Source organism: Pygocentrus nattereri, chromosome 12 (assembly GCF_015220715.1).
Source record: "Pygocentrus nattereri isolate fPygNat1 chromosome 12, fPygNat1.pri, whole genome shotgun sequence".
NCBI classification, from domain to species: Eukaryota; Metazoa; Chordata; class Actinopteri; order Characiformes; family Serrasalmidae; genus Pygocentrus; species Pygocentrus nattereri.
The window spans coordinates 25836054-25849429 of record NC_051222.1 but is presented as its reverse complement, the minus strand read 5'-3'; the positions used below and the strand labels follow the sequence as shown (position 1 = coordinate 25849429).

Below are 13376 nucleotides of genomic sequence, written 5' to 3'. Positions count from 1 at the left end.
CACACTGTCCTACAAAACACACTATCCCATAACACAAGACATTGTCCCATTACACCTATTAAACTGTTAATTTATATTTAACATATCTAACACACTGCCCCATAACACTTAATAAACTGTCTCTTAGGACCTAACACACTGTCCCACAATGCCTAACACATCGTTCCATAATACCTAATACACTGTCCCATAATATCAAAATCTCATATGACCTAACGCTGTCCCACAATACCTTACATATTGGCCCCATATGGCCTAGCTCATTCTCTCATAATATCTAACACACTGTCCCAATAGTACCTAACACATGTCTCATATTCACTAACACGATGTCCCATAATGCTAAATATGCTGTCTCATAGTACTTAACACTCTGTCCCATGATGCCAAATACACTGTCATATGACCTAACACTGTCCCACAATACCTAACATACTGTCCCATACAACCTAGCTCACTGTCCCATAATAACTAACGCAGTGTCCCACAATGCCTAGCACATCTTTTCATATTACCTGACAATGTTTCCCATAACACCAGACACATAGACTCATATTCACTAACACTGTGTCCCATAACACCAGACACATAGACTCATATTCACTAACACCGTGTCCCATAACACCAGACACATAGACTCATATTCACTAACACTTTGTCCCATAACACCAGACACATAGACTAATATTCACTAACACTGAGTCCCATAACACCAGACACATAGACTCATATTCACTAACACTGAGTCCCATAACACCAGACACATAGACTCATATTCACTAACACTGAGTCCCATAACACCAGACACATAGACTCATATTCACTAACACTGAGTCCCATAACACCAGACACATAGACTCATATTCACTAACACCGTGTCCCATAACACCAGACACATAGACTCATATTCACTAACACTGAGTCCCATAACACCAGACACATAGACTCATATTCACTAACACTGTGTCCCATAACACCAGACACATAGACTCATATTCACTAACACTGAGTCCCATAACACCAGACACATAGACTCATATTCACTAACACCGTGTCCCATAACACCAGACACATAGACTCATATTCACTAACACTTTGTCCCATAACACCAGACACATAGACTAATATTCACTAACACTGTGTCCCATAACACCAGACACATAGACTCATATTCACTAACACTTTGTCCCATAACACCAGACACATAGACTAATATTCACTAACACTGTGTCCCATAACACCAGACACATAGACTAATATTCACTAACACTGTGTCCCATAACACCAGACACATAGACTCATATTCACTAACACTTTGTCCCATAACACCAGACACATAGACTAATATTCACTAACACTGTGTCCCATAACACCAGACACATAGACTAATATTCACTAACACTGTGTCCCATAACACCAGACACATAGACTCATATTCACTAACACTGAGTCCCATAACACCAGACACATAGACTCATATTCACTAACACTGTGTCCCATAACACCAGACACATAGACTCATATTCACTAACACTGTGTCCCATAACACCAGACACATAGTCTCATATTCACTAACACTGAGTCCCATAACACCAGACACATAGTCTCATATTCACTAACACCGTGTCCCATAACACCAGACACATAGACTCATATTCACTAACACTGTGTCCCATAACACCAGACACATAGTCTCATAATACCTAATCCACTGTCTCATAACATCTAACCCTGTGTCCCACAGTACCTCCCAGTGTGTGCCCTGGTCATGAGATCATGATCATGATACCCGAATCCACTTCACATGACATACTTAGACAACACCACGCGTAGTCCAGGCAGCGCGGCGCTGTGTCTGTTTTAGTGTCAGCGGCCAAAGCCTGATAATCACTTAAAACAAATCTAACGCACCTCGGAGCTGTGCTGCGCGAGCGAGGCGCGGAGAGGAACGCGGCACGTGCGCCCGCGCGAGCGCACTCCCTCTAGCGCTGAGGCGAGCCGCGCGCGTCCTGCACGCGCTGAGGAAAACTCTCTCTCATTTCTTTCCTGCACTCACTTTAACGCTGGACCGCCAGGACTCGAGGCACAGTCGCGCTCCACGGCCCCGGACACAGTCTTCTAGCTTGTGGCGGGAATTGTTTTCTTTTTTCTTTTGCCGCCAGAAGCGTCGCGCGCGCTCCGCAACATTTTGACTGGAGACGCTCGCGCGCTCGCCAGCCGTTACTGGAAAAGAAAGCGGCGAGTCGAGTTTTTAATAGGATCTCTGACAGAAAAACAGTCTCGGACGCATTTCTTTTGCACGTTCTCGGCCACATTCGACCGTTAACAAGTCGGAGGGACAGAATTAACGGACAAGTTTGTTTATTTCCCTCCGCCAGGCTCCCTCGGAGTGAAGCTCTGGCGATGGATTGGCGTCTGAGCCGCGCAGACGGAGACAGTGAGGCTCCTCAAATCCGCTCGAACCGATCTAAAGTAGTGTGAGGGAACATCTGTAGGACGTTTGCTGAGGTTTCCTGCTCCTTCGCGTCGTCGTGCCGACATGGGCGCCTCGCTGGATTTAGCTTTAAGAATGACTTTTCAACTCAGAGTCTGTCTCGTCTTCGCGACGGTGCGGATAGTAACGTTAACGGACCCCAGCCACCCCAACCAAGGTGAGTGAGCGTCTGTTTACACCGCGTTAGCGGGGAGGTAGAACGTCAAGCACCGCCAGCAGCCCTTCGTGACAACACCGGCGGCTGTTATGCAATGCAGAAAAGCTAAGAAGCGGAGTGCGGGTGAGATTCAGCTCTCCTGGCGCTGTTTTTGCTCAGAGAAGCGGGGAGTGAGTGTTTGCCCTGCTGCTGACTGTGGGAAGCTGTTGTGTGGTCTCTGCCGCCTTTTCACCTTCGACTCTACCGCTTCTGCTCATCCATTAAACAGAGCAGACGAGCAGAGCAGAGACCGAGAGACTGACGGAGACCCTTACACTCTTCTGAACGGCTCACTTTACCAGCTGAACTCTCTCTCTCTCTCTCTCTCTCTCTCTCTCTCTCTCTCTCTCTCTCCTTTTTTTGCAGTTCTCTTTTTCTTTCTCTTTCTCTCCATGTCTGTTTTTCTGTCTTTCCCCGTCTTGTCTTACTTTCTCTCCATGTCTCTTTATCTGTTTTCCTTATCATCTGTCTTTTATTCCATCTCTCTCTCTCTCTCTCATTCTTCCTCTTCTCATCCCTTCCTTTCCTTTTATCTCTCTTCTATCACTCCTTCTGTCCACATTTCATTGATTTTCTCCATTCTCTCAGATTTATGTTTTTCTTCACACTGCTTTCTGTCCCTCCTTCCATCCATCCATCTTTTTCTCCTTCTTTCTCATTGTCTCTGCCTGTCTTTACTCCATATCTCTCAGTCTGTCTTTCCCTCCAGCTGTCTCTCTTTTCTTATTCCCCATCATTCTCTGTCTCAGTCTTTCCTTCTCTCTTTCTGTCTTTTTCCTTCTGTTTGTCTATCTCTCCTTCTCTCATTTATCTGTAAGTCTTGCTTTATCTCTCTCTTTCTGATGTTGTGTCGTTCTAGCTCTCATTCTCGCTCTGGGTTTCTCACCTCTTTTTTTCGTCTCTTTCTCCTCTCTGCTCTTCTCTTTCTTTCTTTCTGCCTCCTCCCCTGACACATGCACCGTCTGTCCTTCCTGCTGTAAGTCAGTCTCTCAGCCTCTCAGCCTCAGACCGCAGGCACACACTGAGGCTGCTGAAGTGCTGTTCATTTCCAGGAACGCATTGATCAGCAGCCGTCTCGCGGCTGTACCTGTACTGTTGTGTGTCCCACGATTTCATCAGAGTTCTGGAAAACATTTCAAGGTCACTGTTATGTTGTGTTCATAGAGCTGAGTCTGAAAGTGCGGTTCAGGGTTCTTACCTCCTTTCAAAAATGTGTAACAAATCTCAGGCTTACTCACTGTGACTAAGCTTGGCCATGGCTGGATAAGGCCAGGAGAAGCAAGAGGACCGTGACACATTCATCCAGGCCAGTTTTCTGTGTGAGAGTATAGGTATGGTTCTAAGAGAGAGAAAAGAGAGAGGGAGAGACAGAGAGAGAGAGAGAGAGCACAACAGCATTTGTGTAGGATGTGCTATAGATAGAGAGAGAAGATTAAAGCCATCTCTTATTTGCAGTGTGGCAAAATATACTTTAAAATGTTTTTTCTTACAAGTCATCCATGCGTTCAGAGAAGTATAACCACTGCAGCACCTGTTTTGGCCAATCCAGAAGCCCACTTATACGTCTTTGGACTAATATACGTTATTAAGGTTGGAAAGGGCTTATGTTTCACTAGGCTATAATAATGAAATCAATAATACACCAGGTATTATTCTTAACTGAGAGATGCTCACTCTTATTTGTCGCCATCGCTGAATCGTGTCCATTTCTTTTCCTTCTGTATGCATTAAAAAGACGCCCACCTGGCACACAAGCACACACCTACGGGCTCTTGTCCAGCACAGCACAGCGTGAAGCTGATTATGATTGGGTTCCAGCAGAGACAGGAGGCAAACATATCACCACATGAAAAGTTTTGCTCGTGTTATAAACAGCAGTGTTGGAATACAGCCTGGCTGTTATATCTGCATATCAATCAGCAAACTGAAAAAGATAGATAGATAGACAGATAGATAGATAAAAAGGAAGGATTATCTGTCCAAGACACACATAAATAAGAGAGAAAAAGCCAATAAATTACAAAACTACACAACATTTTTAAAAAGTACAAGTGACTTAAACAGCGCTGTGGATTAGCAGCCGTTTACTGAAATGTATGACATAATATTTACCTTAATGAATGTGCAAATGAACTGTATATATAATTATAAACATATTTGTATTTGTAGAAGTAATTGTAAACTTTGACTAAAGAAATCTTCTGAAAAAGAGATAAAGCCCCTACAAAGGACTGTTAGTCATTGCTAACACTGTCAAAATTTGACATGTCACTGCTGTCGGAACAAAACCTTGCATCTCTGAAATGATAACTTTATAGGAGAAGGAAAAAACATACTTTACTTTCAATGTAAGTCAATGGAATCAGACATTTTTCCAAGTATATTTTGGTCCATTTATGTTGGTCCATTCATCATGAAATTTACGCACAATGTAAAGGGAAACAGGCATTTTCAAATGCTGTCAAAAACTGGAAAAATATAAAAATGGAGATACGAGGTTTTGTTCCAAAAGCAATGAGAAATGATATAATATTGTGTATTGAATTCATTCTTAAAGTTACACTAAAAGGTGTGAGGTGGTGAAAAGGGTCAAGTGAACTGACGTGGAGAAGTGAAAGGGATTTGGCTAAAAAACAGTTAACACCTGACCCTGACTAACACTGGAAATAATGTGTTTTTGCCACAGTGGTGTGATATTGCCTTCTACCTCATCCAAGGTTTAAACAGCAACTATGACTAATGTAGACTTTAATATAATAATTAATAATATGCTCAAACTTACATATTGCACAGTTTCAGTGTTTTAGTCCTGTTGTGCTGGCCTGGCAGTTACAGAGTTGTCTTCTCTTATTCCTTTGTACTACATGATATTTTACCCCTAAACCAACTCAGTTTTCAAGTTCAGTCTAGCCAAGTTATCAGACCATTTGAGCTTTTGTGTTGATGTACAGTTTGAAAAAGTGTATTCTTTCTTGAATGGTTTCCTCTTGAAACTCGGGCGATGCTTTAAAGGCTAATTTTTGTATGAAGAACATTTTAAACTTGTGAATATATATATATATTTATATTGTCCCTCAGTCGTTGATGGAGCCTATCCCAGCGGTAGGCAGGATACACCCTGGACGGATCACCAGTCCATCGCAGGGCAGACAGACAGACACATTCAGACACACACACACACACACACACACACACACACACACACACACACACACACACACACACACACACACACACACACACACACCTAGGAGCAATGCAGCATGTCCAACTGGCCTGACTGCATGTCTTTGGACTGTGGGAGGAAACTGGAGAACCCACACAGACTCAGGCAGAACATGCAAACTCCACACAGAAAGGACTCTGGTCACCCAGACAGGATTTCCATTTTTGGCATTTTTCAGTTTTTGACATAATTTGAAAGTATCTGTTACTCTTTATATTGTTTATAAATTTTATGATGAATGGCCTAAAAGAAATTACCCATAATGACATGGGAAAAAGTCTGGTTTAATTGACTTACATTGAAAGTAAAGTACTATTTTGGATACAAGGTTTTCTTCCGATAGCAGTGATATATATATATATATATATATATATATATATATATATATATATATATATAAAACAATTTAGCAACATTTATTCCTAAGAGTGTAGGAGCAGTTTCGTTTTACTCAAAGTCTGTGCTCACTCAACTCAGTACTGATACAGAACAGTTTATTCAGAACAGGGAGATTTCGCCAGGTTTCGATCTAAAGCAACTGATCTAGAGACATTCTCATTTTACGCATTTTGATAGAAAGACTCAGAACTGATCTCACAACAGTTTAAAGGGGGAATAACATCTAGTTCTTCTCCAATGCAACTGAATTTTCAAGTTCAGTCAGTTATCAATATATTTGGACTTTCACACTTGGACTTTTCAGCTTCCTTTCATCTAAAACTTTTACTTACTCTTAAGAACTGATCTGAGAACTGATCTCAGAACAGTTTAAAAGGCTGAGTTTTCCCAGCTTTCCTCTAATCAGTCCGGTACACTTTATCATCTTCTTTAGTGAATGGTGATTGGAGTGGTGTGCTGCTCTCAACTCTCCTCTTCCTCATGCATTAGACTGGTGCTCTATGCCACTGCTCGTCACCGGTGGTATTGAGAGTGGATAAAAGCCGGCTAATCCACTTTGAGACAGAACGGTGCCAATAAATGAGTGCATAAATGAGGGTGTACTAGCTGGCCCTGTATCAGTCCTTCTGTGGGAGGATAAAGGGGGGGGGGGGGGGGGGGGGTGAAGACAGATATAGCAAGGAGGAAGGTCGGGGAAGATGGAGAGATAGAATAAGAAAGAAAGACATAGTTGGAGAGAAAGACAGAAAGAAAAGAGAAAAAAGAAGACATGGGACAGAAAAAGGTAAGAGAGGAGTGACAAAGAGAAAAACAGATGTAGCTAGAAAGAGAAGGGAATGGAAGGAGGGAAAGAGAAAGACATATACTGGAGAGAGAGGGGAAGGTAAGGAGGGATAAAGAAAGACAAGAAAGAAATCTAAGGGAACAGAAGAAAATACAAAGAGAGGCAGACAAAGAGTCAGAGAGACAGAGTTAAATGGAGAAGAAGAGAGAGGGATGGAGAAAGAGAATGGGACAACAGAGAGAAGGAAGGTAGACAGAAATTGCAGAAGGAGAGGGAAACAGAAGAGAGAAAAGAAAGATAATGACAGAGAAAGAGACAGACAGAGATGAATGTGAATGAAAAAGAGAAACAGAGAGGGATAGAAGGGGAGAGAGAGAGAGAGAGAGAGAGCGAGAGAGAGAGAGAGAGAGAGAGAGTGAGAGAGAGCGAGAGAGAGAGAGATATTAGACTGCTCTTTATAAAGAGACAGAAAATGGTCCACATGGTAAAATAACCTTTGTTAAATTATCACCTGCCGTGATTCACAATGTGCATGGATGGAGAAAACTGTGGCTGCTGTTAGGGGAACTAGACTGGTGGAACTGAAGGTTAAGACAGAAAGGAAGCCTGTGTGTGTGAGCAGACTTTTTTTTTTACAAAAACTTTTTACATTGTGAAGAAATTTGCTTTTACACCATAAGGCAAAATGTTTTCTTTTTCTCCAATTATCTCCCCACTGTGCTCCCAGTCGGTGCTGAATTCCCACCTGCCGGTCTAAATATCAACTGTCATACACCAACAAATAATCTGGTAGTGTGAAAGCAAGGGTGGGCTTCATCCAAGACACCCAAGTCCAGCTACCACATCTTTTCAAACACTAGCTGATCGAGCTAGAATTGTGTGAGCTGGCAGACGCCTACAGTTGGCCAGTTCTGCTGTAGATTGACAGGCAGAGAGGAACTAAGCCATTATTCCCACCCGGAGAGAGCTCAGCTAATTGTGCTCTCTTGGACTCCTGACCAAGGGTGGCTGTGGCATTGACAGGATTTGAGCTTGGGTCCTGGGGATGGGACAAATATCTCTCAGCCAGTGGCACCACACAGAGTGTTTATTTATATGCAAAATTCAGATTTATTTGAGAAACCAGAAGAAGCAAAGGATTTGCTTTTGGTTATTGAGGCGAAGCAGTAGAGTTGGGTTAATATAGAGGTATACAAATATTTAGTAAGTCTAGAATCAGTATTCTTGTTTTCCTAGATATTTGAGTTACGTCACACCATCATTTGCTCATAGTAACACAATCATGTAGTTGATTAAGAAATTATATTTACATATTCACCGGTGCACCTCAGTTGTTTTCAGTTGTCTTTTTGTCAACAAATGGCAAAAAAGCAAAGCTGTATGGACAAAAATAAATAAATGATAATGAATTGTTCTTATGAACAAAAAATGTGAAATTGACTGAAGGTTTAGAATCTGCACTGCATACAGAATTTCTCTGTATCCTTCAGTGAGCAAATAGTGAGATATAATTAACCTTTTAAATGGCCAGGGCCTGTTGGCAGATGCCAACTTTTATTACACACTTCCACAAGAATAACCACTAATAATAACCCTCTCAGCTTGCATTGTCGTCTATGTAGCTACTGAATATTAAGCCTTAGGATCTAAGACTGGGATTTCAAAAAGAAGCAATCCAAGAGGAACCCCAGAACAGTACAATTTTGTATTTCATTCTTAAAAAGAAAGTTTTTAAAGTGGTTTTCAAGCAGTTTGTTTGCCCAGATCATTGTGATTGTGTGTTGCAGTATATGGCATTCTGTTGATGTCTAGTGTTTTGAATAGCATTGGTTTCAAAACATGTTCCATCACCAGTACTAATCTAATTAGGTTCTCTCCTTTGATAATGTGTTCAGGTGGTATTGTGCAAGGTTGGAATGGATATCTGTAGAAACTACAGCTCTCTGTGGACCAAGATGATTACCAGGCTTGTACATGATGCAATAGAATATATTTTTCTCTCAGCCCTACAGCTGCCAGTTGGCAGCATACACTCGCATCTGTTAGAAACATTTGAGATGAGGAAGAGAAAACAGCCCGTTCCGTTGTTTCTCATGTATGCTAATTTGTTATAATGCTATACACTTCATTTCAGTTCTTCATATGTTCCCGTATGCCCCCACCAAACCACTTTAATTCCCTCACACACTCTCTTCTGTGTAGCCACATGATTCTCTGAAGGCTGCCCAGGTGTCTTTCAGTAAAGAGCTTTGTAAACAATAGTATTGGCTTGTCGTGCTGACCAGTTAAAGCTTACGGCTCTGTTTGTGGCTGCTATCATTGCTGCGTGGAGCGCTCATATTGATTTCGCAGACATACAGAAGCCGAATCTCTGGGGTTTCCACTTTATACCTCCAACACTTCAATAGCTCTTCAAAGAAAGAGTTAGGGGGTTTTGTAGCGCTTTGTACTGCCAGCTGCTTTGTGTGTGTGTGTGTATATATGTGTGTGTATGTGTCTTTGTGTTAAACCAAGGTCACCACAGTGGTTTCCCAATAATATCTTGAACAAAGCTGCCTTAGTCCAAGGCTTCATTTAGATCTGTGAAGCCAATCTATTCTATACTCTTAAAAATCAAAGTTCCGGTGGGCTTCCTGGCTTGAATGTATAGTCAATGGCTTGAATGTAATACTTAAATGAGTATTATGCAGAGTACATCTGTGTCCACTGACGGTTGACTGAGTTTTAACAGTCCCCAGTGACGGTAAAGCCTCATTTAATACCCATTTTTAAAAACTTAAATGATTTATTTATTTATTCCATGCAAACCATAGGAAGAATGTAGCATTCCCATATGTAAACAAAACAGAGGTACTGGACATGTTAGGTAATGTGATACGGCTTGGCGTGGCAGGCACTTATCATGCCTGTACAAAAAGCTGTTCATATTAAAATGAACATTTTAGCCCATTGTCAAATGACAATCTCAGAAAAACACAAGTACAAACGTGTCTCAGCACTTGTACTTAGGGCGAAATGGACCGTTTCAAAAGGCCTCAGGAGAAATGGCTCCAGAGAAAGTATCAGGCTAAGCTTCTCAGCCTCAGATGGTGACGTTCACATAACACTAACAGTTATAGTTTCGTGGACAAATTAAAGATGACTGCTTATTATAACCTCAACTTTTCAGAAGTGCACAATTATTATGTTCAGTAATAAGCCTCAAATCACACTATCATCGCTATGTTTGCCCCAGTGTTTGCTTCAGTGTCAGGGAACATTGCAAATTATTTGAAAGGTAAGACAAAGAACACCCTCCCACCAGCACCAACCTGTTTAACCATTTACTACAGTAACTTTCCACATGGTTACCCAAATAAGATGATTCTGTTACCAGCAGAGTAAAAATGCAAAGGTACATCTCACTCATATATCCTATTTACAAAAAGCATCTACTGAAAGATTCTTTTGGGAACCAGAAGTGGCTCTTCTTTGGCAAACTGATCTTTGCATAACCTTTGACGGTGACTAAGATTTATAGCATTTATCAGAAGTTACCCTTTTTGATCATACATAACCCAATCGATTAGCCCAGTCTTTTTTTCTCACTCAAGCACACACTTACTTACTCTTACTCTCCTTTGCCTTGCTATTGTAATGAGAATCAATTTGTAAATTGCACCATGACATTTCCCAGCCTGGTCCCTTGTGCAGTGATCTTGGCCTTAACCCTCAGCGCCTGTTCTTACGCTTCCTCCTCCTCCTGCACCAAACTGACTTTACAACCCCGCTAAAGATCACTAATGCGTGCAGCTCTGCCGCTATCAGGTCAATTTATCTCAAGGATTTGACAAAGGAGCCATTCTTCTCAGGTTGTGACATTCAAATTCCAAATGTCACCTTTTTTTCTTCTCCGTCTTCTCTGATATGAGTGAAAAATGAGAGAGTAAATGGTTTTCATGGTTTTTTGGGTTTTTTGTCAACCCCCACCCAACCTCCCCAAACACACACTCCCTGGCATCCATGATTATTTGCTTATCACCCAGACTCCAGATTCAAAGGAATTCATTTTGTTGGTATTGTTAAATGTCAGTTTAGTAATGCTGTTATATATCGAGTTTTCCTCACAGAGATGGGTGAACAATGGAATGTAATGGCACAAACACTATATTGCTGCAGTGAGTGTGACGTAATTTCACACAGAATAATAGATATAATGGATTCTTCTGGAAATGCCAGGAAATTTAACAGATGTACAGTTTTGGTCATTATTTTCCCCTCTTTCAACCAATGTTTGAAAGTCAACAATGATTTGTTATGAATTATGCACAGAAAACAGCCGTGGGCTGTGTAGTAAAACAGCGTTCGAGTTGTAAATAATTTTTGTTCTCATAAGTAGAAGAGGAAATATGTTATTATGATTTGAAGTTTTTAAAGTGGTCCAGTTAAAGTATTATAATCAACACAAAACAGCAGCAATAACTTTAGATTTTAGACTTTCAGACCTTCCCTGTTTCCTTCTGAGCAAACAGTACTCCTGTGAGTCTTGTTTCACTTTAAATCTCTGATTGCTTAAAGCCTCGCTTCCGGGGATCTACCCTCCCATGGTGTTTACTTGCAGCACTAATCTAACACACCTGGCTCTGATATTGTTTCTGAAGACCTTGATTAGCTGCAGCAGGTGTATTTGATAAGGCTCGGAGCTAAACTGGGCAGGGTCAGAGTTGTCCGTGAGCTAGGTCAGGCACCCTTCTTTTCAAGCCTGTTTTGCTCGTCATTTCAGGTGATGCCACAACTTCACTGAGTGAAGATCAATGCTGTAATCAATGGAGCCATAGAGCAATGGTCAGAAAAAACATAAGATCTAACAATCAGGCCAGTCTATTTATACCACCAGAATGCACTTCTTGTCAGCGCCACAGGAAATAGAGAACACCAGGTTTTTATCAACAGGAGGTCTGCTGTTCCGAGACACACCATAGAGACGCAATTTCAGCTAACATACATCATGTGGCTTTTACAGTACACACAGACACACACACATGCATTACCTGTGACTAACAGAATGTCACTGGCAGCATGTTAAAGTGCATTTGTGAATAATATTGTGTACTGCGTTAACGGTGGGTATGTTTGTGTTCAAATGCACAGATGGAAGAACAAGCAAATGCTCAAACCAACCATAGAATTGGCAGAATTTTAATAGCAAAAGTGATTTCCATCCTAGAAGAGAAAAATAAAAATAAAAACAAAATCAAGAATTGAGAGGTTTTGATTTAGCTGATATTTTAATTAAGGATGCATTGATGTTTTTCATGTACCTATCTGTTGATGCTGATACCAATAGCAATATTGACACATCGATATTTACAAATTGCATATACTTGCATTAGTATTAAGGATGATTATAACATTTCTATAGGATTACAAATGCAGTAAAATGAATGAAATGCAGATATTTTAGGAAAGTAGCCCAGCACCCTAAATATTCTGCCAATACAGAGTACTGTTGATATTTTTAGGCAATTATCTGATGATACCAGTGTATCTCTGATATCATTGTGTATTTATATTTAAGAATATATATATTCCTAAAATATTGGCCACTGAGGGGCGGCACGGTGGCGTGGTGGGTAGCGCTGTCGCCTCACAGCAAGGAGGGCCTGGGGCCCGGGGTCCTCTCTGTGTGGAGTTTGCATGTTCTCCCCGTGTCTGCGTGGGTTTCCTCCTGGTTCTCCGGTTTCCTCCCACAGTCCAAAGACGTGCAGTCAGGCTAATTGGACATGCTAAATTGCCCCTTGGTGTGAGTGACTGTCTGTGTCTGTCTGCCCTGCGATGGACTGGCGACCTGTCCAGGGTGTATCCTGCCTTTCGCCCGAAGACTGCTGGGATAGGCTCCAGCGACCCTGACGGAGTAGCGGTTTAGAAAATGGATGGATGGATGGATGGATGGATATTGGCCACTGAGCAACACTCAGTGTTCTATATTTCAGTAAAATGTTTACAAATCCTGTAACCATGATGTGTTTAAATGCTTTTATAATGTGTTAAATGCCACACATGATAATCTTTTAATTCCTGGCATAAACCTGTATAACTGCATATTGCAGTTACATGTATATCACTTTATAACACAAGTTATAGAACATTTAGGTGAAATGTTGGTAATGCCAAGGAACACAGACAGTGGGTGTCCCTTTTTATGTTTTTTTTCCTAGTTGTAGATATGTGGCTTAACAGCTAAGCAAAGGTTATAAATGATCTTTAACATATCCTGTTTTTAACCCCACCATGTTTA

At 41.3% G+C, this 13376-nt stretch overlaps 1 protein-coding gene across 2 annotated transcripts in view; it reads left to right on the top strand.

Annotated features, from left to right (window-relative positions):
- Positions 1-1922: 1922 nt before the first annotated feature.
- Positions 1923-13376, top strand: part of epha6 (eph receptor A6) — a 193044-nt gene continuing 181590 nt past the window's right edge. Inside the window, exon 1 of one of the 2 annotated variants that reach the window (XM_017715131.2) lies at positions 1923-2651. In XM_017715131.2, the coding sequence (XP_017570620.1) occupies positions 2540-2651 (112 nt within the window). In that variant the 5' untranslated portion in view covers positions 1923-2539. The remainder of the gene's footprint in view (positions 2652-13376) is intronic. The other variant, XM_017715130.2, reaches the window with a different exon arrangement.